At 38.6% G+C, this 27,621-nt stretch overlaps 1 protein-coding gene across 1 annotated transcript; it reads right to left on the bottom strand.

The window, feature by feature from the left end:
* Window positions 1-149: 149 nt before the first annotated feature.
* Spase22-23 (Signal peptidase complex subunit Spase22-23) lies at window positions 150-26,788 on the bottom strand. The gene is made up of 6 exons (XM_067144667.2): window positions 26,713-26,788; window positions 26,435-26,578; window positions 20,240-20,313; window positions 13,318-13,406; window positions 3,489-3,592; window positions 150-468 (listed from the first exon to the last, which is right to left on the bottom strand). Exons 2-6 carry the CDS (start codon window positions 26,575-26,577, stop codon window positions 339-341), a joined length of 540 nt encoding a protein of 179 aa, XP_067000768.1. The 5' UTR covers window position 26,578; window positions 26,713-26,788; the 3' UTR covers window positions 150-338.
* Between the last annotated feature and the right edge of the window lie 833 nt (window positions 26,789-27,621).

Here is a 27,621-nt window from a genome sequence, read left to right as displayed (position 1 = left end):
ATTAAGGATTCAAAATTTTAGATGTCTTCCTGTAAACCATCTTCATATGTCCTCTTCTGCAAAGATATATCAAAATTGGACAACACAAAGCTGTTTTTCTTCTCTCTCTAATACTGATGTCTGGATGTTTTCAACTTAAAACTAATAAATCAAACAATATAACAGCAATTTTATTCATTAATAACTCCATTTCCAATACATCCATTGTTTACTACACACAAATAAATAAATGACTGACTGACAAGTCCAGAATATTGTCCTTGTAATAAAAACATTAATGCATGTGAACGTAGAAAAAGGTCTTGTGGAACATGAAGTGTGACTCCTGAGCAAGTTAACTACACTCTTGATGTAGTATACTCCGCAGGAAAATTAAATGCATGTTGTCCCAATGCAAATATACTTGGAAGTAATCCAGCATTTGGGATGATGTTCCATGACAATGTGAGGGTTACATTTGGATTCCCCCTAAAATAGAAACAAAATTATTAGAATTTCATAAAAATAATACAGAACACAAATATAAAAAACAAAACAGGATAAAAAAAAAAAAGAGGTCCTATTAAGATCATAAATAAGACATTATTTTATGCTTGCAAGTTCTACCATCTGCATCAATCAACCTTGCCTCAGTTTATCACGTATGTGCCTTCCCATCCTCTTATCTTTAAACTATTTTTGTATATGGCAATCAAGGTCCTTGCGGGATGGCCAACAATAATGCCAGCAAGAGATGATACCCAAACTTCATTAGTGTGTTACAGAATAAGACATTTTCTCGCTTAGCATGTTACATTAAATTTATATAAAAAGTACTGCACATAATGCATCACAAATTTTTGCTATTGTCACTTCGTACATTCACATTTTTCCTAGCCCTGAAAATGTTCTGTGTCATTCCTTGTGAAAAGAATGTGATTTCCAACACAGGTAAGGGCCCTCGCCACAGGAGACAGGTCAGGGAAAGTATTCGAGCACCTTCAAATACCACAGGACTGAGCCAGGATCAAACCTGCCAACCTGGGTCAGAAGGCCAGCCCCTCAACTGTCTGAACCACTCAGCTAGGCGTTTTGCATCACCTCAGTGTGTCATTTAATTTGTGTTGGTATCTTGGTTTTACCCTATGCAGAGCGAAAAGACGACCCTTGGTATGTTTGTAAACATAAACAACAACAGGCAGAACACCACGCTAAAATGGGAGGATTTTTCACACCTTAGCGAAGGTCACGGCCACTTCCTTTCCATTCCTAGGCCTTTCCTAACCCATCGTCACCATAAGACTTATCTGTGTCGGTGTGAATTAAAGAAAGCAAAAATAAAATAAAATGGGAGGTAGTATTTCAGTCAAAGTAGTAGTACTAGTGTGGAAGCATTACCGGTGTGTTCTAAGAAGTGTAGCGAGTGTCTAGCATGAATTGCAACGTTGACAAGTGAACATGTACACAAAATTACGTTATGTCGCGACGGATGGTCAACAAGGGTAGCTGCTCGATGTATTGGCCATAATCAAAGTGATATGGTTCGAGCATGGAAGCGGTACAGGGAGACAGGAACCACTGACGATTGCCTCGCACATGTCATCCAAGGGCTACGACTGCAATCGATGACCAAGCTTCAAATTTCAGCTCAGCAAAACCCTGAATGAAATGCCGCCATGCTGAATAATTATGAGAAACAGGTTGCACGAGTCAAAACTTCACAATATTGCGCGTACCCAATCATGCGGCTCTTGTTAATGACTTTCTTTGAGAACATGATATCGCTCAAGTAGAGCCGCCACTGTGTCCCAGACATTCCTATCCAACATGCCTGGGATAAATGAAAGATGTAACTTACATTCCCTGATTTTATCAAGTGGCATTATATGGGGCCACTGTAAGCTACTCATACCATGCAGGGCAATGTCACAGCTGTACAATTCCGATGCACAAGATGTATCACGTACCCATAACAACTTACGGAGCAGAAACTTGGACAATGACAAAGAAGGATGAGAGTTGAATGCAGGCAGCCAAAATGAAGTTCTTGAGGAGTATAATACAGCAGAGTAGAAGAGACAAAATAAGGAATGAGAAAATCCGGGAAGAAATTGGAGTGGAAAAAAATGAATGATAGAATAGAGAAGAGTCGACTAAGATGGTTTGGGCACATAAAGCGAATGAGTGATGAAAGAATACCAATATAAGTAGTCCGTTATTGGACATTACAAATTTTCCAGCTTACTCATTCCTGGTTGCCAGCATTTCACCCCAGTGTGCTAAGTCGGGCTCATCAGTTGGTAAATAGCACACCCACCAAGACACATGGCTAGTGCATACTGTGGAGGCCACTGCATAGGCTACTTGGAGCCACCGACAGTGCCAATGCACTATGAGAGACTTTGTCTCATTTCCAAAAATTGAAGCCTACCTGGCCATCAGATGATACAGATGTTGATTCCCACAGGGAACCTGAAATATTTGTCCTGAATGAGTAAATTTATAATACCAATATAAGTGGTCTGTTATTGGACATTATAAATTTTCCATCTAACTCTTTCCTGGTTGCCAGCATTTCGCCCCAGTGTGCCAAGTTGGGCTCATTAGTTGGTAAATAGCACACCCACCAAGACAACACATTTAGCACAGAAGATGGGACTTGAAAATTTGAAATCGTTCAATGGCTGGATTGAAAGATTAAAAAATCAACATGACTTAGTTTATAAAAGTGTGCGAGGCGAAGTTGCTGCCCTGGATATTGACACTACACTGTGCAAAACTAACGGAACACGGAGAACTACAGGGCTTCCATAAACTTTGAAAGATGATAGTCCTGATGATATTTTTAATGCAGAAGAAACGGGGCTAATTTTTTATCTTCTGTCAGATGAAACCCTGAATTTTAAGAGCGCAAAGTGTCATGGTGGCAAACTTAACAAGGAGAGGCGTACAGTTCTCCTTGTGCTAAACTGAGGAACTGTGAAACTGAGAAATTGGTACCAATGGTTATTGGAAAAGCATGTAATCCACGATGCTTCAAGCTTAAATATAATATTTAAGTTATTCTTAAATATTCACTGCTTGGTTTTATAGTCAATACAGGTTTTTATCTAAAATTAAGCTGTTAAAGCTTGTTACATGTAATGCTTTAAGTATGTGCATTCTTTTCCATGCAAGTACACTTCAACTGAAAGTGTGGATAACTTCTTTCTTATGGGCATAGGTCACAAGGCTTGGCGTAAGAAACAGGATAACTTCACTGATAAAGTGTGCCGCTCATTCCCGCTACAGGTGTTAGATCAAGGATTAATAGTAAATATCTGAGAATGCACATGAAATTTTCTGCATCACTGTAATACATCTTTGAAATAACTCAAGAGAAACTGTCTCACCGAACTGATGACGGACAAGAAACTCTCGGGTAGTACTCCAAATAGCCTCACAGATCATATTAGAATAAAGCAGTCCAGCGTCTATCAAATGAACTTATAAAACCCAGTTATACTTACTTCAGCCCATTTCCATCATCCCAGAAATAATACTTCGTATTCATATTCTTGAAATCAAGCACAGCATTTTCACCACGCTGAATTATCTTATCCCATAGGACAACCTAAAAAACAAAAAAAAGCACATTATAGTCAAATCTTTCAATTATGTCAGATAAGCAATATGACGATAAAAAATTCAGATGATTTTCTTAACACTGTATAGCTAAAAAAAAAAAAATTGATTTATAATCTAAAATTTGGTAACTCTTAGAAGTGTGCTAGTGGGTGCAAAAATTGGGTATTGGGTTTTGTCTTGAGTGCCTGTAAATTAATATATCCCAGCAATGGCAGAAATCTTCATAAAGAGGCAGAAAGTAGCCATAGTAAACGACTTCAAATACCTTGGCATTACTCTGCAAACAAATGCCAAATGTTTTACAAAGCATGTAACAAAGAAAGCAATACAGGCAGTACGGGCGATGCATGAAATCAACTACATCAGAACACTCAGCCTTGAGACGGCGATGGCACTATTTAGATCAAGAATCATGCCTATATTAACATAATGGGATAGAAATCATACAGCCGTACCTCACAGAAAAGAACCTATCCTCTCTAGAAAGAGTAAAAGCTCTATACATAAAAAGAGCGCTCGGAGTATTCAAGACAACAAGAGCAAGACTCTTCTACCTCCTTGTGAGAATCGTTCCTCATTGAAGACTTCAGAACACACCTGACTCTACCCAACACCAGAGCATCAGAAAATCACCAAGCAACATTCAACAAAAAAAAAGAGAAGACATTCCTTCAGAATTCTTTGGAACTGGGGTCATGATACACCGGACATAGTCAACATCCAACTTTGAGATGGGGCACGTGTTCACAAGACTGGCAGTACATGGTTTCCACCATCTAATTTGTACCAACACCTCATACCATGAACCGACAGAGACATGTAAGTGCAAACTATGTGGATACATGTGTGAACATTACCACATAGAACTCTGGATCAAAAGAATAAAAACAATGAAAGAATATGCAATCCAAGGTGCAAGCGTGCGAGTACAGTGTATATAAATATATTATTTTTCTCTCGTTCTGCGTGGCTATTTGGCTGCAATAAATATATTATTATAAGAATCGCCTTTGATTAATTCTTCTGACCCGGGAACTGGGTATTTGTGTTTGTCCAACACTTTCCTCTTCATATTCAGACAACAAACTACACTACCAACCACCACAGAAACACGCAATAGTGATTACATCCCCCTATACAGGGTTGGCATCAGGAAGGGCATCCGGCCATAAAATAGAGCCAGATCCACATGTGTTACACAGTTCACACCCGTGACCCCACAAGTGTGGAAAAAGCAGTATAAGAAGTGTGAACGACACAGTGGATGCATTGAAATATAGCAAGGTACCATATCTATGCAGATGATCTTCAGATTTATTACCACTCATACCTATAAGATAAGGTAGCCAGTGACAAGAGTAAAGTTTGACTTACGACTGAATGACTACGCCAAAAATAATAGCTTGTTAATAAATCCTAACAAAACTCAGACTATAATATTTGGTACCAAAAGAAACCTTACCTTGTTAAAAAGTACATAATACCCCCAATTATGGTGAATAATACTGTTGTGACCTACTGTACGTCAGTAACAACCTGAGACACTAAATTGGACTGAACAAGTGACAAATACATGCCATAAAGTTCAGAAGTCCCTTTTTCCTCTCAAACTCCACTCTACTATATTTTCAAAGCACCTTAAAATACAACCGGTATAATCTCTTATCGTACATATTCTAGACTACTGCGACACTGTACTTATGGATATGGCCAATTCCAGGTGTCGCGTGTTTACATTTGTACATTTCTTTTTAACATATATATGAATCTTACCTCTAAACAAATTGTGATTTATGCATAATAATGCCTTCTTCTTAAGACGTCGTCTCCAAATGGAGGTAGACGATCCACACGGCCAGCTCTGATCTTGACGTTGCAGCCATGCCATGTGAATTTATTGGAATATCTCTCAGGATCTTTAATCGATGTTGATCATTGTGTTGTTGGACTTGCAGAACAGGAAGTAACTGTTGATAAGCCCTGAAATTTCTTCTGAGCTCTGTGTTTCTTCACAGATTCTCGTAAGTGGGCAGGTGTCACCTTCCGTCTTCTCCTTGCATGCCTTTCCCTTTCTTTTAAAATCCTCATCCTTTTTTCTTCTCGCGATACCATTTATAACATTCCTTGTGAGTAACCTGAGTCTGAAATACGTCCTTTACAAGCGAGTGGGATGCAAAACTGAATCCTGTGGGCAGCGTGTTGCATCACATAATGCATTCATGTGAACGTGGCTCCATGAACCAGGGGGGGAACGTGTTCGCGAGAACGTTGTAAACATGCAACGTATTTTACTATCAGCTTTGTATGAATCCATTGGAAATTTTAAACGAATGATACAGCAGCTTGAAAGGGTGTACAGTATTGGTTTTGCTAACAAATTTTATTCAAATTAAGCTACACACTTTTCGTCTACAGAAACTTATACTTTTCGTCGCGCGTTTACATGGCCTGCAGCAAAAAGTTCGTCGCTTTATTACGCCCTATATAAACTGTTATTAACCTAAATAAATACTTTACTACAAAGAGAAAGAACATTAGAATTAATATTTACCATAATTATTTTTGATACATTTTTATCATAATGAACATTCAATTCCTAAAACCATTGAGAAATATCAAATGAATTTAGACTGTACATAAAGGTTCGATTAACCACACAAAAACTGAAAGACATCAATAAATGAATACATATCATAAAATTAATAAAATTTTGTACTTTATCTATCCTCAAAACAAATCGTTGTTTTTCAACTTTACTTTTTTCCTACTAGGGTGGACTATTCTCTGGAATCAGCCGTATGTGTGATGTTTCTTGGATTCTATGTGTCTTCTGCAATTATCTCGTCTACCGTGAGTAGAGGATCGTGACCGCTTTTCAATCCCGTAGTTTTCGGGATTAAGTTTTCCAGATGCCAGGATTTTTGGGATTGACATCAGCGAAATCGTGGCGACGGTCCAAATGTCATGCTCAAAGTTGGAAAACTTGTCAATGCAGAGCACCAAGTTTGTTTTGCTCATGGCATTCACTTAGCCGTTTGCGATTTACTTTATAAAGAAAGTATACCCTGTATACTGGCTTCAGAAAATGAGTCCACTGAGCTCCACGATGTAGACTCAGATGATGATGCTGATTATAATGATGAGAAAGATCTTCAATCAGGATTAGACCTTGAAGAAAGAGAAAATTGCCCGGTTTTGACGAATGACCAGAATATCAAGGATGTAATAAAAAAAAGTTTGCAAAGTGGTTCTTATTTTCAAAAGAGCGTTCAAATATGTGAAGATAAAGCATTGCAAGGAGGTACGTTTACTGCTTGATTGCAAAACCAGATGAAACAGCCTCTACACTATGTTCGAGCGTTTTGCCTTCTTGAAATTTAGTGTCAAAAAGGTGCTTATAGATTTGAATAATCCAGCGCAGCTGGAAGAGTCCGATTTCGAACTCATCGATGTAATCATTAAAGTCTTGGCTCCAGTCAAATTAACTGTAGAAGCACACTGTTGCACTGATGCGAATTTATGTACAGCTGATGCTGCCCTTAAGTTTCTTTTTAAGCAGTTAAATGACAATAACTCCTAGTTGGCTACCAAATTCAAGATACATTTACAAAAACGCATGAAAGATCGCCGAAGAAATGGGTTGAGTGGCATATTATGCTACCTACAAAATCCCCAAAAGTTAGTGACAATGTAGCGTTGGAGTTTGATGATGAAATAAAGCGTACATTTTCAAGTCCAAGCAAAGTCCTGATAAAAAACCAGATTGTTCCTTTAATTGCGATTAAATGGTTAGAAAATGACAAATAGGAAGAACAATATATGCAAGTTGAGCGTACAAATACAGAAAAATGTGATTTGACACTCAAAGAAAAGCTTCAGCTGGAAATAGAAAACAGCATGAAAATGATGTCTCCTGAAGCATTAAAAGAGAATGAATTTTCCAGAATTGTTAAGAAGGAAATGAACCTATGCTAGTCTTCAAATTCTACTTGGAGCTATAACCTAGAGCAGGCTTATAAGTATTTAGTAACGATTCCTCCAACTTCCATCGAACATGAACACACTTTCTCAGCATCTGCATATGTATGTGCAACAAACTGAGAAGCAGGCTTGGTGATGAGACACTGGATGCATTGTTATTTCTCAGATCATATTTTTGCAATTAAAATTAGAATGTTCCTATTAAATTAGTTTTCTTTATATTCTTGAGAAATGTGACTTCTTGTTCTTGCTTCCGAATTTGGCCAACTGTGGACCGCGTGAAAATGCTTTCTGCCCAGTCTTCTTTTCTCTTCCCAGAACTTCAACGCTGGTGTTAATTTCTTCCATGTCCTCCTTAACCTGCTCCACCCATTTCGTTGTCCTCAATCCAATTATATATTTAAATATTCTTTTAGTCAGGCGGTTATCATTCATTCTGACGAGATGTCCATAAAATTTCAGTCTTCGTTTTCACATTTTGTCCGTGATCTTTTCAGAATACTTGTAGAGATCCTCATTTCTCCTTTTCCTCCATGTCCCATCTGTCGTTTTCTGAGGTCCAAGAATTTTCCTTTCCTTCTTGATTTCTTTCAGTTCCCCTTTTTTATTTAAGATAAGGCATTCTGAACCATACAGCCCCTCTGGTTTTACAACAAAGTTGTAGTGTTTAATTTGGGCTTTGTAGGATATTGCCCGTTTATTGTACCTATTCTGTGTCGGTCTGTAGGACATTTCTAATTTTCTAGCTCTTCCCTTGTTTGCCTCCTTGTCTAGTCTATTGGGTTGGATCAGTTCTCCCAAAAACATTTCTACTCTTTTAACCTTTCCGCACTTCACTTCCATGCTTTTCTCCCCCTGATGTCGGTACTCCATGTAGGTTCGTCTTTTTGTAAGAGACTTTGAAACCTGTTTTCTTCGCAATGTCATGAAGAAGCTCGAGCATCCTTTGGGGACCCTGTCTGTTTTGAGCTAAGAGAGCAAGATCGTCAGCAAAAGCCAGACATTTTAATTTCCAAGTTTTGTCCCATGCGCCCAAGATAAATTCCCCTCAAAGCTCTAGTCCTTAGAATACCCTTGAGGTTGAATATCTGTTCTGTACACGACCTCCCTTTCCTGAAACCAGCTTGGTATTCTCCAATGAGGGAGTCTATTTGTTCTTCGACTCTGTTCAGTAGCACTTTGGAGAATATTTTGTACGCGACTGAAAATAAAGAGATACTTCTGTAGTTATTCATATCCATTCTACTACCTTTCTTGTGGAGTGGATGGATAAGCGCACATTTCCAATCGATCGGAATCCTTTCAGATTTCCAATCGATCGGAATCCTTTCAGATTTCCAAATCTCTTATGAATTGATGTATTCTTTCTGCAGCCACTTCTTCTCTGATCTTCCACATTTCTGCCACAATACCATCTTCACCTGGTGCTTTGTTGTTTTTAAGCTCTCTGATTATACATTTTATCTCATCTAGACTTGGTGGTTTGGAATTTGGATTCTCATTGGATAGATTCAGAGCAGGCAATCATTCATGCAGTTCTTCACAGTTCAGCAGCATTTGGAAGTAGTCAGCCAGGAGCTGGCAGTTTTCTTTATCATTTGTTGCTATGCTACCATCTATTCGCCTGAAGCACAGATTCAGTGGTTGGTATCCGTTTAGGTCTTCTTTGAAGGTTTTGTATAACTCTCTGGTGTTGTTCTTTTTAAATTCCTCTTCTAGCTTCTCTATGCTATTCCTGTCATATTTTCTCTGCTATATTCTTATGATCCTAGCTGTTCTCTTTGTTGATTCCTTAAAGTCTTCCAAGTTCTCGCTGTTGCTGTTTGAATGCCATCTCTTCCAGGCCTTTAGTCTGCTTTCTAATGCATCGTCACATTTTTCGTTCCACCATCTATGTTTCCGTTTCCTCGGAGGATTTCCCAAACCTTCAGCAGCTTTGTTCATGGAATCTGAGATGTGACTGTTTAATGTTATTTTCAAATACTTTTTGCTAAGAAACTTTCTACCTACTTGTTATGTTACATAAAAGTCGTCTATTTAGTCTACGTTCAGAGAGATTGTTGTTAATTTCTGAAGTTTATTTGCATAGTTTGTTACATAATGTTCTTTTCAATTAATGCAAGTTTAAAGAGATCTCACTGATTCTTGGAAACGAATCATTTTAACATAGAGACTGAGTGATTTTAAATCTGGTTAGTCTGATTAGTTAGAGTGATTAGATTAGCTAGGTGTATACCGTAAAATATGTCGTTCTCTAAATTTTGATTTGCTGATTAAACAGCTGATTTCTGTAAGATTTTCTTATTTTTTATTTGTAACCTTCAATCCCGGGACTGAGCAAGTGTAATCCCAAAATCCCGGAATTAGAAATAAGGGCCGGGGTCGAATTCTCTAACCGTGAGCCACAGAGAAATCACACGAACACACACTGCAGAACACGTGGTTTTCACTAACACATGAAACAAGTAGGCATGTGTAAACGTCTTGATATTTCTGTAACACTGATGTCTTCATAGAAGAAGATGCAATTTGACAATTGCTCCGCATCATTTTACAAAACCAATCACTTCTTTTCGAATCAACGACTAGGATAATTAGAATTGAAACGCGCTAAATATACCACTCAAGTCTACGCACACAACAAAGAGAGAGCCGAACAGCAGAGCAAGGAGTAGAGCCTACTTGATAGGTCATTCTAGCTAGGAGAGCAGCGTATATCTATGTAGCTGGCCGTGATTTCACAACGCTCGCGGAAAACAAAAGGAAGTGGCGACCAAGCTGAATCATCATAAAATTGAAAAAGTACAAAGATCTTATATCTTATAATAAACTGTTGATGTTAGCTGAAGATAAACATGTCCTAATTTAAGATTAAATTAACTATTTATTATAACTAAATAGTTGTACAGTATTGAACAGGTGGACATATACACTGCCGGCCAAAAGTTTCCGGACAAGCATTGAACTGTTAACATACCTATGCAAGGAATTGACAAATACTGTATATATCGTATTCTAAAACTAATATTTTACAAGAAAATTATGGTTTTACATTACATCTGAGCAAGAAATAGACAATATGTACACATTTACTCCCACTTGGAGACGTTACACTTCCGCCAACCTTTGAAACTGGGTTACAGTAATATAATCTGTCATTAAACATATTTGTTTGGGTACACAGGTTTTGTCCGGAAACGTTTGGCCAGTAGTGTATTTAAAAAAAAAATTCCTTCTAGAAATTCTTGGATATTAAAACTGTAATTCAATATGGAACAAAATTCAAATTAATTTGTTGTAATAAATAATGGTCAAAGATTGTTAAGTTTCTGGTGACTGACACTTTCTTCTACCTGTTGCTATTTCTTGAAGATGCAAATTTTTTTTGCATGTCTCTCTTGGCGAAGAACAGAGCAAAATGTAGTTTCCATTGAAGTCCCAGTCTCATTAATGGCTGTGACAGAATGGAAACTGCTCAGTAATGACTAGGGCTCGGAAGTTCATGCATTTGCATGTTTTTTTATGGGTTAAAAATGTATGCTTTTACATTATGTGCACGAATTATGGAATTTTTAGTCATTTGAACATGCTTTTATGGTGCATATAACTGCATATTTTCGTGATTTTGATAAATGCATCATATTTTAATATTTTAGCACCTATATGGCATATTTTAATCAGTTTAATGGTTTTTACAGTATTTTTTAATCAGCTTTTTTCATCTGGTTGATGTTGGCAGTAATGTTGCACATGATGATGCAACTTGTCATGTGGTGAGGAATAATGATGTCACGCAGTGAATCCCCTGTTTCATCATCTACCCTCACGTTTTGTGCTTAGTTGTCGACTGGCTGTCCATTGAGTCGTGTAACAGTGTTGTGAACTGGTTGTGACCAAACTATGTTTCGCGTATAAAATGTCCGTTAAAAAGTTATTTAAATGTCGAAAATAAGAGCAACTTTGGGCTGTAGATTAACTAATTTACAGAAGGTGTTCTCAGGTGACTTAATATCTACAGATAATACGGTACTGTTCTGTGGAGCGTGTGTGAAAACTATAGGGAGAGAGGAAAGATTTCAAATAGTTCAACACATAAACACAGCAAAACGTAAGGAGAATTTAACTAACAAACACCCAAATAAAGAGCCTATTCAAAAACAACCGCACATTAAAACATGTTCTTGCCAAATACACTCATCATGTGCCTGAAGCAAGTACATTGCGTAAGACTTATGTAAGACGTTGTTGCAATAACGTAGTGCCAAATTTACAAACTGAATCAGCGGATCAGTTTGTGTGGTTGTCTACTGATGAAACCACTGATTCTGAGGGACGATTTATTGCTAATGTAATTGTGGGTGCCTTAAATAAGGAACAAAAATGATGCTATATCTTCTTAATGTGTGTGAATTGCCGTACACTAACAATGTAACTGTAACACAGTGTGTGATGGACTCATTGAAATTATTATGGCAATCTGGAATCAAATACGACCGGCTACTTTTATTTGTTACCGATGCAGGTACTTATATGGTAAAATCAGGACAAACACCGAAAGCCATTTTTCCTAACTTAATTCATATAACTTATTTGGCACATGCTCTTAATCACATTGCTTAGACAATACGCAATTCTTTCCCAATGGAAGGTTGATTTGTGGCATTCAAAGAAAATTTTTGCTAAATCTCCTTCAAGAATCAAGTTATTTAGATCAACAGCACCCAATATCCCACTTCCTCCTGCGTCAGTGTTAACACGAGGGGAACATGGCTGGATGCAGCTTTGTATTATGCTCAGCACATAGAAGTATTCAAAGAGGTGTTCATTCATTGGACTTGAATGAAGCTGCATCAATACAAACAGTACAAAATATTCTGTCAGGCACTCAATTAGAAGAGAATCTTGTTTTTATAAATGCCCATTTTTTTTTTTTTTTTTGCTAACCGCCATAATGTCACTGGAGGCTGTCTCCCTTAAAGGAAATACTTACTATTTTCGAAAAAACAATATCCAATCTAAATTCTGTTCCTGGTAGTATAGGACAAAAAGTGAAAGAAAAAATAAATTATGTAACTTCAAAAAATCCTGGTTATAAACAGTTGTGCGATACTCGAGACATTCTCAAAGGAAAACCGCCTGTCACACCAAGAGACTTGCCTCTTTCCATGGAGCCGTTATCTTCATTTAAATATGCCCCAATAACATCTTGTGATGTGGAAAGAAGTTTTTCACGTTACAAAAGTGTTTTGCGAGGCAACAGACTATGTTTTTCAGTTAAAAATTTGTGGAAAGTGATGGTTGTGAACTGCAATTCATCACTCAGCATTGACAGCGGGACCATTTCTGCTTCAACCTCCAAGGAATAAATATAAGTTTATTATTATCAATACTAACCTAACTTTTCTGCCATTTTTCCATTTTAATAGTGCAAATTTATTGGCATATTTTCAACTTTTTAAGAGCATATTTGCATGCATATTTCTTAATTTTTTAGGGCATGAACTTCCAAGCCTTAGTAATGACATTCCAAGCATGACTACTGCATCTACAACAGGTTATGAAAGGTGCTACTCATAGGGTCGGTTGTGCTGCAACAATACTTCCTTGTAATGTCCACTACCAAGGAAAGAAATGCTGTTCTGCTGATATTCTACTCTGGTTGTCTGGGAGTATAAACATAAAGATTTCCAAAACAATTAATTATTTGTAGCAAGATTTGTAAATACTGACCTGATTTAACTGGTTATTTGGAGAAGTGTATTCAGCTGTTAAATAAAGGAAAAGTTGCTTAACATTCCAATTGAACAAATGAGTAAGATGTAGTAAGAGTTAAGGAAAACATTGCGTCTATCAAATAGCATTAAAATATTGTAAAAAGTATACTTTTCACAGCACAAGCAACTGAAAAGATCAACCATAAATTGTTTTAATACTAGGTGGATACTGCTGTTTATAGAGTTTAACAAGCATTCAACAGGTGTCAAGTGGTTTCAAGTTCAATTCTCCTTTGGAATTCTTTGTGATATAGGGACCTGGAATAAGTTTTACAAAACCTTAATAGGGCAGGTAAATAGCCTCCTAGGTCCCAAATCTTGGAAACTAACAATGATGGAGACTGGATCATACTGTTACCGAGACACCAATCAAGGCACCCATTAGTTAGACAATTAGTATCCTAAGTCATATATAGGAGCTAGGAGGAACATCAAAAGGAACATAGGATAAATACAATGCCCGATCAACATTAGAAGAGGAAGGAACAGGAGAATACAAGGACAAATATGAAAACACAAAAGGGCAGGGCGAGGATGAACACTGCCTTCTTCAAACAGAATGGCTCCCACCTCACCAATCCCAGTTCTTCTCAGCCCCCGATGAGCTTGTTAGGGTCGCGCAGCTGTAAGCTTGCATCCGGGAGATAGTGGGTTTGAGCCCCACTGACGGCAGCCCTGAAGATTGCTTTCCGTGGTTTCCCATTTTCACACCAGGCTGCACCTTAATTAAGGCCACGGCCAATTCCTTCCCACTCCTAGGCCTTTCCTATCCCATCGTCGCCATAAGACGTATCTGTGTCAGTGCGACGTAACGCAAGTTGTAAAAAAAAAAAAATTATGTATACTTCTTGGAACATAACTGTTACACAAATTACAGGTATAACAAGGGAGCGTATCTGGGAATGTCTAAAAGAGCTGGGAGTTTATAATAGTCTTATTGCTGTATGAAAAAAAACAGAAGTTGTGTGTAAGTGGGCTGTCCAAATGGTTTGAAACGAAGAGGAGTAGAGCAAGGCAGTATTTTGCCACCCCTCCTATTTATCATGTGGTGGATGCGATAACAAAGGCACAAGAAAGGAATGAGCAGCAGGACTTGCAAGCTTTTGACTTTGCAGATGATGTGGTGATCTGAGGTGAAACCGAAAATGATATGGAGGAAAAGCTGCAGAATTAGAGTCAAGAGTTTAAGTGATATGATTTAAATATCAACAAGGCCAAGACAGTGGTGATGAAGTTACAGAGGGGAGATGACAAACCACAAATCAGAAAAAATGACACTAAACTGGACACTGTTTCAACGCTTAATTCCCTGGGTAGTATAGTATCAAAAGACAACCTTGTAAAATACGAGGTGGACAGTCGAATTAGCAACGTAACTCAACTTTACCACCAAGTAAGAAAACTCCTGTGGGATAAACAAGTACCACTGAAAGCTAAGATAACATTATATAAATCATATTATACACCCATCCCCACATATAGCTTGGAAACTATCAAGTTAACAAAATAAGACAACTCAAAACTTCAAGCTGCAGAAATGAAGATCCTACGCACCAAGATACAAAAGACCAAGAAGGACAAAAATTCAGGAATGAAGAAGTCCTATGCCCTACTACAGAGGTTCCAGAAAGCGAGACTCAAGTTGTTCGGCCATGTAAGAAGGATGAGTGCAAACAGAACTACAAGAAGAGAATATGAAAAAAAAAAAACCACCGGGCAGACCCAGAGGAAAATGGACCGATCTGGTGAAGAAAGATGTCGAAGAGAAAGGACAAAATTGGGAGAAGATCAAGAGAGAACAGTGGTTCATGGACTGACAAAAATGGAGGGGACTCGTACACCACACCTGGGCAAACGGAGATGGTCAACGATGATGACTACAGGTATGGCTGGAATTACCTAATTTTAGAGCCAAAATTAATACTCTAGACGTACGTCAACTATTTTGTTCGAGTTTTAAAAGTTTACCGTATAATCCCAAATACCACCCGCCACAGAATAAGACCTGCACCCTAAATTTGAGACAGCAAAATACAGAAAAAAATAAAATGACTTACATACCTATTTAATTTTCTTCAAATATACCACAAATATAAATTCAAACAGCTTACAATTAATGAAGTCATCACAAAAATCATAAATGAAATCAGTCCAATACTCAGATCATTCACAATTCACCGTCGTCATCTGAAGTTTCACCATAGGAACTTTCATCGCTGACATCTTTCCACAAATAGTCGTCCTCACTACCGTCCACTGAATTTGAAATTCTTCATTTCTTAAAGCTTTTGGACACTAGATCGTTGGGAATGCGCGCCCATGTGGTCTTGATCCAGCTGCATATTAGTCCCACTTCAGGCCTCTTCACTCGTCCGGTTGGTGTTAACGTGTGATCACCATCAGACATCCATTCTGTGTACAACAGTTTCATTGCAGTTTTGAAAGGCCGGTTCATGCACACATCCAACGGCTGTAGAATAGAAGTGAGTCCTCCAGGAATTATTGCAAGATTGGTTTTTCCTTTCCTCCTCATATCTTTTACGGCATCAGTTGTATGTCCACGGTAACTGTCCAACAGAAGCATGTTTCGTTTTTGTAACAAAGCTCCGGGGCAATGTTTCCAAACAAACTTCACCCAGTCCTCAACTAACACACTGTCCATCCACCTGGACTCGTGTTCTAACAATAACACCAGACGGCAAGTTTCCTTTCAGAAGCGTTTTCCTTTTCAGAACCATCCGCTAATACACACAACATTGTCGTGCATCATTGCTTTCCGTTACCACCTGTTCTGACTGATGGTTACACTTTTAGAACCCTTTGTATCAACCTGCATTTTCCAACGGCATTTCAAAATAGACAGGTGTCTGGTCAGCATTCCCAATCTGCGACAGCAAATAAGAGTTTTGCTTCCTTAAATGAATGTGACACTGAAAGGCCATTAATTTTTCTTCATACGCCCCAGGGAGACATTGTGAAATCGTACATCTCCGAATACACAATCCCTTTCTCCCATAAAAGTTTTGCATGCATCCAAGGCTTGCAGTAAAACCTTGTGTTTTGAGTTCTTTTGAGATCTTTAGTGCTTTCAATTGACACATTTCATATTAACCATATTAACTCATGTTTTTCTATCACAAATTTGTGGAGTCGTTCTTCAATTTCCAGAAACACTGCACTCCGCCCGCGGAACGCTCTGCGATCGCCGTTACTTTTTAGAAGTTTTACTTTCTACTTCGGCCAATCACGAATACACGATTCATCAATATCATACTTTCTGTACATTTCAGCTTCGCTTACAACTTTAAGTTTCTCACGCACAGTAAATTACCGCAGACGCCGTTTTGAATCAATCGCTTACTATCGAGACAGCACTTTCATGGGACAGATATGGAACTCGAATGTGAGCAACGTAGACTTCCATAACCAACAGTCTTGACTCTCGCAAAGTACGATATACCGCGAGATCAGCTATTCATGCACCCAGCATGCCAGCAACACTTGTGAAACAAATGACGATCAAGCATCCGCAGAAGCGGCTTTCATATTTACCGCATATTCTTTGATTTGCTGTATTTCATTACCTTACACTTTGCGTTTACATGCCACTGTAACCGTATTGAGGAAAAAAATCGATCTTGTTTTCTAGAATGCAACTAAAACACAATAAAACCTGAATGCCCATTAACATGTGGTACACTGAGTACAGTAACCGTATTAAAATCTATTTCAATATTCCATGTAAACGTAGTAAATATTTACGAGAATGCACGGCTTGAATACGATCCGCACCCAAGATTTAGAACCAATATTTAGGGGAAAAGAGTGCGGGTGGTATTCGGGATATGGTATCTTCCTTCTATTACATGTTACGAGTCTCATTATGATAGCCGTATTGGAGTACAGAATGTAAAAAGTTTCAAACAAATTTATTAAAAACCACTAAAGAATTGGAAAGGTGGCTTTTAATAAATTTGTTTGAAACTTTTTACATCTTCCTTCTAGCCGTTAACATTGTTATCTTCAGTGAAGCAATGGCACGCACGATTCCAAATGTAACAAAAGGAAACAATGAAATATTCTATAACATCAAAATCTCTTACCTTGCAGATCTCCAAGTAAAAGAATGAATTGTGAAAATCTACACTTTCCCCTAAATTCACTGCTTCTCTGCAGTCCTGCGATGTTCACGACGGTCAGCTAATAACTGAGACTGTGCCAAGCTTGCACCACCATGTATAACAACTTGGCACATTCCCTGTGTGCTAATCACTCACCGTTCCGATGATGACGGCTGATTAGCTGGGATCTCTCCCTGTCTGAATCAGTCACTTTTGGCAACTAGCCCACTTAGTTTGGTCTTAGGGACTCGATTTTATGCTTTATCCACTCACACAACTTCATCTTTGTGGTTGAAACTCTTAGTGTATTGAGAAATCTGAACTGCTTTCCACTACATGTAAAAAGTAAACTCGTGTCCTCATCCCGAGATGGTGCAGCTCTTTTTAGGCACACTCCCATTGGAGGTGAGCTGCATGAACCATTTTAACCACATACCAGTTCTCCTGCCAGTCTTAAATTTCTGGCAGTACGGGGAATAGAACCCAGGCCGCCGAGGACAGCAGCTATAATAATGCAGTTACGCTATGGAGGCGACTCCACTACAGGTGAGTATGATAGTTTACTGCAGATGAGAATATTTCTATGTCCTTGCAGTGAATATTGTGGACCTTCAGTGAGTCTTCTGACTTCTCTAATTCAACAGTCTCCTTTCTCTCAAATCTTTAGCTTTTCTTGCAGATTATTATTTACTGTAATTGTTGTACATTTATTTGAATTTACTAGAACACGGTTACTATCAAAGGGTAGAGAAAAGTCCACCTACCCTTTGATAGTGATCAATTGTCAACAAGGTACATAATAAAATTCATAACTTATGATATAGAGCAGGGTTAGCCAACTGAATACGTATAGAGGGCCAAATTTAATCTAAAGAAATCCATCAGGGGCCAGATCATGTATTAAGATTTTTTTTTTAAACTGGTTTAACACTGCAATAACATATAGGCTTTTGGCGACAGAAGGATGTGAAAGGGTTAGGATTGCCTTCTGACGGAATATCTTTTTCACTTTCACCAAATATACCAACAAGGGAATCATGAGACGAATCATTCAAATCATTACCACTACTATCAGAAACACTATTACCACTTAGAGATTCATCTTTAATGCAACTCCTTATTTTAACTTCAGACAAGCACCGCTTACATTTCATGCTTACCATTTCTGTTTACCTCGTCAACTAGTTGGAGAATGCATGTAAAGAAGAGATGATAAAGCATATTTTAGACCAAAGAATACATAAATGTAGCTGGAAACTCTCCTGCCACCTGTTGAGAATACTGGAAGATGTTTTCAAAGAGATCACCCAAGAAAATACTGGGCGATTGTGAAATGAACTCTGCAGCTAAACAAGAATTTCTTGGGCGGTCATACTATGGACAAGAGCGTGCCACCCGAGAATTTATTGGGGGTGCTTTTAGTAACTCTGGGACAACAATATCACTGCAAAGTAGCAACTCATAATTTTTGGAATAGATTTTCTCCATGAAGATGAGATGTTGAACACAAATCCACAGTTCATCTAGCTACTCACTCGAAACGTTACAAAGGACAATCGACCGTGCCAAGTGCAGTACAGGCATATTGAAGAAAGATGACGGGAAATACACTTATTATCCGAAACCTTTTCATAAAACTAGATCTTCATTGAAGTGTTTGCATTGAAACAGACTATACGGAGTAAAAGTAAATAAAGGAAGCATCTTACAAATTCTAATGTTTCAGGATGAATCATAAAAATGGTTTTATTTCAGTCCAACAATTTTTTTTTTTTTGCTAGTTGCTTTACGTCACACTGACACAGATAGGTCTTATGGCGACGATGGGAACAGGAAAGGACTAGGAGTGGGAAGGAAGCGGCCGTGGCCTTAAGGTACAGCCCCAGGATTTGCCTGGTGTGAAAATGGGAAACCACAGAAAACCATTTTCAGGACTGTCAACAGTGGGGTTCGAATCTACTATCTCACGAATACTGGATACTGGCCGCACTTAAGCGACTGCAGCTATCGAGCTCGGTCAACATTTGTTTAAAAACCTTTTAATCTAAGAATAGATAGCAATGAATCCATATTTCCCTCGTTAAATACGAGTAGAGTTGTGTAACCAGCAAAATTTGCTCAACTGCTAAGTGTTGATAATACCTAGTTTCCTTTCAAACCTTCATTTGAGTAGTTATAACTCTTTCTTCTTTGTGTATGATTATTACTGGCATGGGCTAATAATCCTGTTGATTTTCCCCTTAAAATAAATCATGACCTTAAGAGCTCTCCTGGTAGCAACAATCATTAAGGTGTCAAGCCTAGCTAGTTCAAGAACTATTGGTGAATTTTTTCATCACTGCAATGTTGCAAAAGTCTGGGTTCAAGTCCAAACCTTTCCAGAGTGTTCATATGGAGGAAGGGCATATAATGCTATTGATGGTGTTTCGTCTGTTGGATGGAGCGGACCCATTGGTGTTGACAAGAGTAGCCTTTCACCTTCTCCCTAACTTGTTATCATCAGACACCCAGACGCGCACAATGCATCTGAGCGTCAACTATAAGGACCCCCTGCACAGGCCTCTCCGAAAGCCACATGACATCACATCATATAAGCTTAAGGACTTTTTAATATCCTTAACTCATACCTCTATTTTATAATTTTTGTGGGTTAAGCAGTGTAGTCCATATGTTAACACCAAAGTGATAAATTTGTCACAAGCATAGCAATGAAGCTAATTATATCAGCATCAACAATAAACAGTATAAAAAGGATATCTGTTTGCAAATCGAAGGTCAGGAAACCAAGATCATTCTTTTCCCGGGATGCACTGTAATCAGCAACATTTTTCCTGAAAGACAGAAAAGACATTTATAATTTTGTTTTAAATGTATTTATTTTAAATATGATGAAAATATCCAGCCATTCAGAATACATTTTACAACATAGCAAATGAAGTTCACAGATTAAATACCATAATCTCAACTGAGTTTAAAAGAAATGATCAAAATCTCAAGGATCATATTCTCAGCGTTAACTCATTTCTTCAGCGAACTGATTTTCCAGTCTTATCACTGTATGTTTAATATACACCATGGCAATTATATTAGATCAATGCAGCATTTTGTAAATCAATTTATCTTTATTCACGTATGTCCACAGTACTACACTAAGTGGATCAGGTTATTTTCCACCGGCCTGACAGTTGCCATGGAATCAATGGCTGTAGGGTCAACTCCATTCTGCGGTAGCACAATAAGGCTACCCACTTAAGGATGGGGTAGGCTAAAGAAGCAAATCTACCAAATCAGAATGGCTTCTAACAACACTGTTACTCTTACTATTCACAGCTGTGAACTTAAAGATGTCCCAAAGAACCAACATATCAACATGGCCTGCATCCAAGAAACCAAGTAGACTGGCTTCAAAGGTAAAGAAACTGAAGAAGAATACAAGTTGTTCTATATTATAAAGACACCATGGCGTGGCCATCCAGGTGAGTTCGGAGATGTCATTGAAGCCATCTGTTTATGTGCTGACTGATTTTAGTCGAGATAAACTGGTTGCTCTGACAACAAAAAGGATGATTTTTGGGAGAGCCTTGAAAGCTGCATTTATTTATCACTGGTGATTTAAATGGGGATGTTGGACAAGACAAAGACAGTTACGACAGAATCCATGGTGATCAAGGTTTCAAAGTGCAAAATGAGGATGGGAACTACACCCTATACTGTGCTGAAGCTTATGACTTAGCAGTGGCCAACACATTTTTCAGAAAGCGTCTCTTGCATCTTATCGATTGCGGATGTGGCGGAAGAAATATCCAAATAGATTATGGGTTGATTTTTTATTTTTAGAATTTGCTTTATGTCGCAGAGACACACACAGATCTTATGGCTATGATAGAATAGGAAAGAGTTAGGAGTGGGAAGGCAGGAAGCGAACGTGGCATTAATTAGGTACAGCCCCAGATTTGCCTGGTGTGAGAATGGGAAACCATGGAAAACTATCTTCAGAGCTGCTGGCAGTGGGATTAAAACCCACTATCTTCCGAATGCAAGCTGACAGCTACGTGCACCACTCGCTTGGTGGTTGAAAAGAAGGCACAAGCCTAGTGTAGGTGCTCCACTCATTGCACACAGAGGCTCGGCGGTAGGTGATGCTCTTTTTATTTCTATTCTATGCTTAGTTCACGAGATTGCCGATAGGAGCATCTTTACAAGCTGTGAACCGTGACCAGATGTTACGGAAATGTCCAACGAAAAGCATGGGAGCTATTCCATTCCGGCATTCAGAAGAAGGTTACAACCACTAAATTACTATTTTTTCTTGCCGTGCGGGCAGTACTAACATGATATAGATGTTGATTCCCATAGGGAATCTGAAATATTTGTCCTGAATGAGTAAATTTACTAACATTCCAGGAATGATGTAATGTCGGTCAATGGCTGTGCTCGTAGCTGTCTGGCTAATGGACAATGGCGTAAATGCACCTTTTTGGACGGACTGGTGGCTCCGTGGCATTCATAATGAACACATCTCTCTTCTAAAAGGAATTTAGGGTAAAATTAATTCGTGAAGTTATGTGTTAAATGCTGGAGTGCCTACACTAGATGTGTACTGAAAAGAAGACATGGCCTTAAGTCAGTAACCGACACAGTTATTCCATCAGACAACACTGCATCTCAACATAATCTGCTCTTGCTAAGCTTCAGGATTCGAATGGATCACCATGTAAAAGCTTTAAAGACCACATCTAAACAAACTGAATAGTGAAAAATAACTCAGCATCACATCCAGCTGAAAAATAGGCTACCGAAAAATATCACTGGTACTTCAGATGCTCTACAACACTGTCATACTACTGCTGAGGTCTGGACAACAGCCACTGAACACACAAAGAAGTGTGTAACAGCCATCATAGGTATAACAAAACTTGGTTATCATTTCATCAACAAGGTACAATGAAATCTACAGTCTATAATCTATAGTCATTTAAAATATGATGATGATGCTTGTTGTTTTAAGGGGCCTAACATCGAAGGTCATCAGCCCCTTCACTCAAAATAGAATGAGCGCACAGCATTGTAATGTTCCTTGCATTTAATACTTTATCAGACTTATTTCTATGATTATCAATATATACCTAATTTCTCACCCATGAAAATACTGAAAACAAAACATTATATCCACAGCTTCAATTGTTTCCGAAAAAAGCATATCTGCGAGGAACTTACGCAGTGCCATGCACTCATTCCTTTTTTTTTTTTTAGAGCGATTACAAAATGCTATTAAGGCAAAGAAATTAGCCTAAAAGGCCTGGATTAGGTCAGAAATCTATGCGTATCATCAGCAGTATAAACAGGTGAAGTCAGCTGCAAAGAGTGAAGTGGCAAAGGCACGAGTAGACCACTACAAGGATGTCTTATGATCGGCTGGACACCCCAAAGGGTGTTAAGATGACCTTAACAGCTGGCAAGAAATCCCTACCACTCCATGCAGAACACTGGGCATGCTATAAACTATAAAGAATGAAAATAAGAAACTAACAGAAGATCAGTAGAGATCCTCAGCCACTGGAATAGGCATTTAAGGAAAATCTGCAACGAAGAATTTCCTCATCCTCTAATACCAAACGTAGAACCTGCGTTTGGCCTTGCCCCAGCCATTCGCTGCTGACGAAGTAAATACTGCTATCAAGAAAAAAGAAAAACCAACTAGACCACATGATCTTCCCGCTGAAGTGTAGAAGCTGTCTCGAGATAAGGCGGTTCACTTTCTTGCAAATTTAATCAACTTAATCAGTGATGCCAGGGACTGTTCCAGCTACCTACCATGTCATGCAATGAAGATCTTCGACCGAGTTCTGGATTCTCATCTTCACGACCTAGTCCTAGTTGACCTGAACCAATGTGGTTTTGTAAAAGGTGAAAGGATTATCAAGTTTATACATGCCCTACGCCTTGTAATAGAATGATAGCATGTAAAACAGAGAACACTTCACCTTGGGGTTCTTGGATCTTGAAAATGCATTCAATAGAGTACAAGATTGGGATAAGATTATGAGAGAACAGTGGTTCATGGACAAAGATGGAGAGGGCTCATACACCACACCCAGGCAACTGGAGATGGTCAACAATGATGGCGATAGTACCATATAGCCTTATCTGGCATGCGCTTAGGATCCAATCTTTTTTTCTTCTACCAGAACAAAAAATTCTTAAAATTGCGCTTTTCTACTTCTCCGAAGACCCACTGTCCTGTAATTGTCCTTCCCCTGTGATTCTTTGATTTTCCAAATTTGCTCTTGTCAATTTCAACAATTATTCTCGCCTCTCCCATCTTCTTTTTGTTTCTGTCCGTCCACGCCACACTCTTCTTGCTTTCTTAAAAGGTACCACAAAAAAGAAAGGAACCCTATCTGATATTAGAAAAGGGGTGACTTCTCAAAGAAAGTTCTTCCTGGCACTCATGTTCCAGGTGCATTTCACCCCTCCTATGCACCGATTGCATCCAAAAATAATTTTATTTCTCATTACACTTATATTTGGTGAGCCCTCCACACTTCTGACAGTTCCTCTCCCTTGTTATCAACCTGCGCCATTGATAAATATTCAAGATCTCCTCTAAATTCTCCAAATGATTAAATAAACTAATTTTTAACTCACAACCTCCATACAAAGCCATATCAATACTACAGCTAAACCTTCCTTTTCCCCGCAACAGTTTCAACCTTCCCGCTATAATGTCATATAATTTAGTGTGACTGTAACATTTCGTTGGACATTTCCTTAACAGTTCGTAATAGTTCGCAGATCATAGACGCTCCTACCGGCAATCCCGTGAACTAAGCTGAGAACAGAAATGAAAGAGCATCACCTGCCGCCGAGCCTCCACGCCTGGATGAAGTAGCGCCAAGTTATGGAGTTCTATTCGACCTGTGCAATTTCAGTGTCAAATTCCCTTCTATTTTGTCCCAAGTAAAAGCATTCACAGTTTTCACATTTTCACAAGTGATTTTATATCAGAGTTGCTCAGCTACGTGTCCACAGTCCAGTGCAGCTGGGCTCGCTTGTCTGAAATGTGGGCAGCTTATGAACCAAGTGTATGTCACAGTCAAGTGAGAGCTAATATCCAAGTACAACAACACTGCAAATGCAACCAATCAGTCACTGCTGATCTGCATTTAGGGCAGTCACCCAGGTGGCAATTCCCTATCTGTTTTCCTAGCCTTTTCTTAAATGACTGCAAAGAAATTAGAAATTTACTGAACATCTCCCTTGGTAAATTATTCCAATCCCTAACTCCCCTTCCAATAAACAAATATTTGCCCCAATTTGTCTTCTTGAATTCCAACTTTAATAAGTAGATATACAGTTGGCTATGTCTCCAAATAAATAATCTAACTAAATTTATTCCTGGTAAACATGATTGGACTGTTGGTTAATTTATCAGATCATTTAAACTCGAGCAACAAGCCACAGCTTATCTGCTTTAGACCTACTTATTTTCGGAATGTTTCTAAAGCATACTCCTCTTAAAATATAACAGTGAAAATTGTAATTCACTGACAAGTACAAAAATATTTTGAGGTAGGCCCCTTTATTGTATCCGGTCAACATCCGTAAACGGAACAGAAATACTGTAACTCTAACTTCTTACAATGTAAATTATATCGACTTTTGTCCACAGGAGTTCTAAAAGTATAATTAAAAATAAAGCGCTATTCCCTCAATACTTGAATGAACATTCACCGTTCATTGACCTTCACCCTCTGTGCCATAACCACAAAGTTGCTGTTGCTGAAACGCACACACTGATTGTTTGCATGCCTACTTATACGCTGTGTGCCAGCGGGACGAAAAACCCAGCGTGAGCATCTCTGCTGTATGTGGTCCTAACGCTGTGTGCCAGCGGGACGAAAAACCCAGCGTGAGCATCTCTGCTGTATGTAGTCCTACATCAGTCTGTTTGAAATTATCTGGTGTACTGAGTGTGGTAGAATCTGACCAGGATTGCTTTTTGTTGAGAAGCTGATAACGGCTCTGGCTGTTTGGTATGATGCTTTTCCAAAGAATGGTTTGCAATGATACAATCCCCATATAATAGATCAAATAGGCCTACTTAGAAACATCCCGAAGAATACAACAGAAAAACCAATGCAAGAAAGTAAACATCTAAAACAAGACATGCAGTATCACAGCACATCTGGGTCACACTCTACCACACACAGATATTCTCTCTGAACATTTTAGAAACTCTCGAAATTTATATGCATCACTTAAATGAACTTCAACACATACTCAATGATTAAATTTGAATATTTTATTTAAACAATAAAGCGCACGAATATATAAAACAATACTAAGCTTTAGCAGCAAATGTATATTTCTGAGACGACACACATCTATAGTTAACCCAGCATAGGCCTACCTGTAATAAATTTACAATGAACACAGACCCTACTCTTCAATAAAACAATATATTATTTGAAAACAACTGTGTATCAATTAAAGCAACAATTAAATGTCACTATTTCACCACCTGACAATAGAGGATAAGCTCTGAAAGACATTGTGGAATACAAATGAATAAAAATGTTAACTGGTTATTTTAACAACGAATTCAGTAACGGGCAAGTCCTACACTAAAACATGGTTAAGAAAAGTTTTCGATTTAATTTACCTGTCAAATTACACAGCAGACTCAACCAAACGCGAGCAAGCTTGTATAGAGTTTGAAGTGACAGTCTATAATCGTTATCATAGTTATGTGACCCCCAGTTTTACCTGGAATCGGAATCGCAGGGCTTTAAAGAATCCCGAATCATTGGCCGATACTCGAATAGAGATCAACTTGATGAGAAGCCGGTGAAGATATCACTCGAGAGACAATCCTACATTTTAGATAAGAATAAAAACTCTCTGAACAGTAAATGTAGACACTTCCAGTACAATGTGGAGCATACTTACACGACGACTTTAACGGTATTTAGTGTTGCTTGTGCTCTGTAGTCGATAAACACCGTCGAAAGGAAACAAACAAATGTTAGGGCAGCTAATACACTTAACGTGTATGCCAAAATAGCGTTTCCTCTCGTGAGTACTGAATGCATACTGTAAACAGATAGTCCAAAGAAAATGAAATAGTTTTCTTGGTCCTATATACACCAAGCGCAGTACCAAGAAAACATAAAAAATGCACGAGAATTAAAAATACAATCCACTTAAACCATACGGTAAATTCTTACGTGTCTATTTCATACGGGAAGACAAGTTTCGTGTACTACTACCAACATACGCAAGACCAATACTGACACTGTGAACAAGATGGCCAACAGCTGAGAAAAAGTGTATGGTAAATGTAAAGAAGCCCAGTTCGTTATATAGAATTCACCAAGAGAATCTACAGGGCAACGTAGACCAAGATTATCAGTAAAATGCCATACTTAATTGAGTCTTAAATTAGCTGCCGACTGTTCAAGGTTAGGGCATCGCATGAATAACATTTCGACGCGAAACCTTCGCATGTAAGATTACTTAACCTACCGGAATTCTAAGAGTAATGTCAAAAGCACGTATACACAATAAGTTAATTGAAATGTCAAACGTATCCTTCCACTTCTGTCATTCCACGTCAACTCACCACAGACAACTCGAAGCATACCACATAATCGAGCATCCCGTCTCCCAGTGGCGGTGAGCTCTCAGGAGCACCATGGGCACGTGTAACCCAGGTCTAATGCATATTCAAGCTTTCATGGCTAATACAAAATTGTTTCCTTTGTTTCTGTCTCATTTCATCAATCGATCGAAAGTATTGGACTAATATCGAAGCTCCATTACACTGACCGCTGTTCGTTTCGACTGACCAAGACCAAAGTTGGTCTGGACTGACAATAGTGATTAGGGCTGGGGCAGATACAACGCAACCGTTTGCGGAACACAACCGTTGTCGAATGAAACCGTTGCGAGAAAATAACAGTTGCAGTTGCAGTGGCGCTCTGCTGTTGCGTTCTTCGCCAGCACCGATGAAGTGGCGTTTCAAGTTTCGCAACCGGTACCTATACAAAACTGCCTTCTGCAATCGTTGCGTTTCTTCACACTGGGGTTTTCCAGTGTAACTCGCATGTCAGATAGGCCATTCTGGAGAGCTGCCC

This window comes from Anabrus simplex, chromosome 3 (assembly GCF_040414725.1).
Source record: "Anabrus simplex isolate iqAnaSimp1 chromosome 3, ASM4041472v1, whole genome shotgun sequence".
NCBI lineage: Eukaryota > Metazoa > Arthropoda > Insecta > Orthoptera > Tettigoniidae > Anabrus > Anabrus simplex.
The sequence above is the reverse complement of the archived record's forward strand: the minus strand, read 5'-3'. Positions and strand labels throughout refer to the sequence as shown.

Bases quoted from the DNA above. Each gene is read 5' to 3' on its own strand.
- Spase22-23 (XM_067144667.2), bottom strand. From the start codon at position 26,577: ATGCATTCAGTACTCACGAGAGGAAACGCTATTTTGGCATACACGTTA. The intron at 13,407-20,239 runs ATATCCTTTTTA...AACTCTTACTAC, and splicing joins GACCTTCGATTTGCAAACAG to ATCTTACTCATTTGTTCAAT. The intron at 469-3,488 runs GTAAGTATAACT...TTTCTATTTTAG, and splicing joins GATGATGGAAATGGGCTGAA to GGGGAATCCAAATGTAACCC.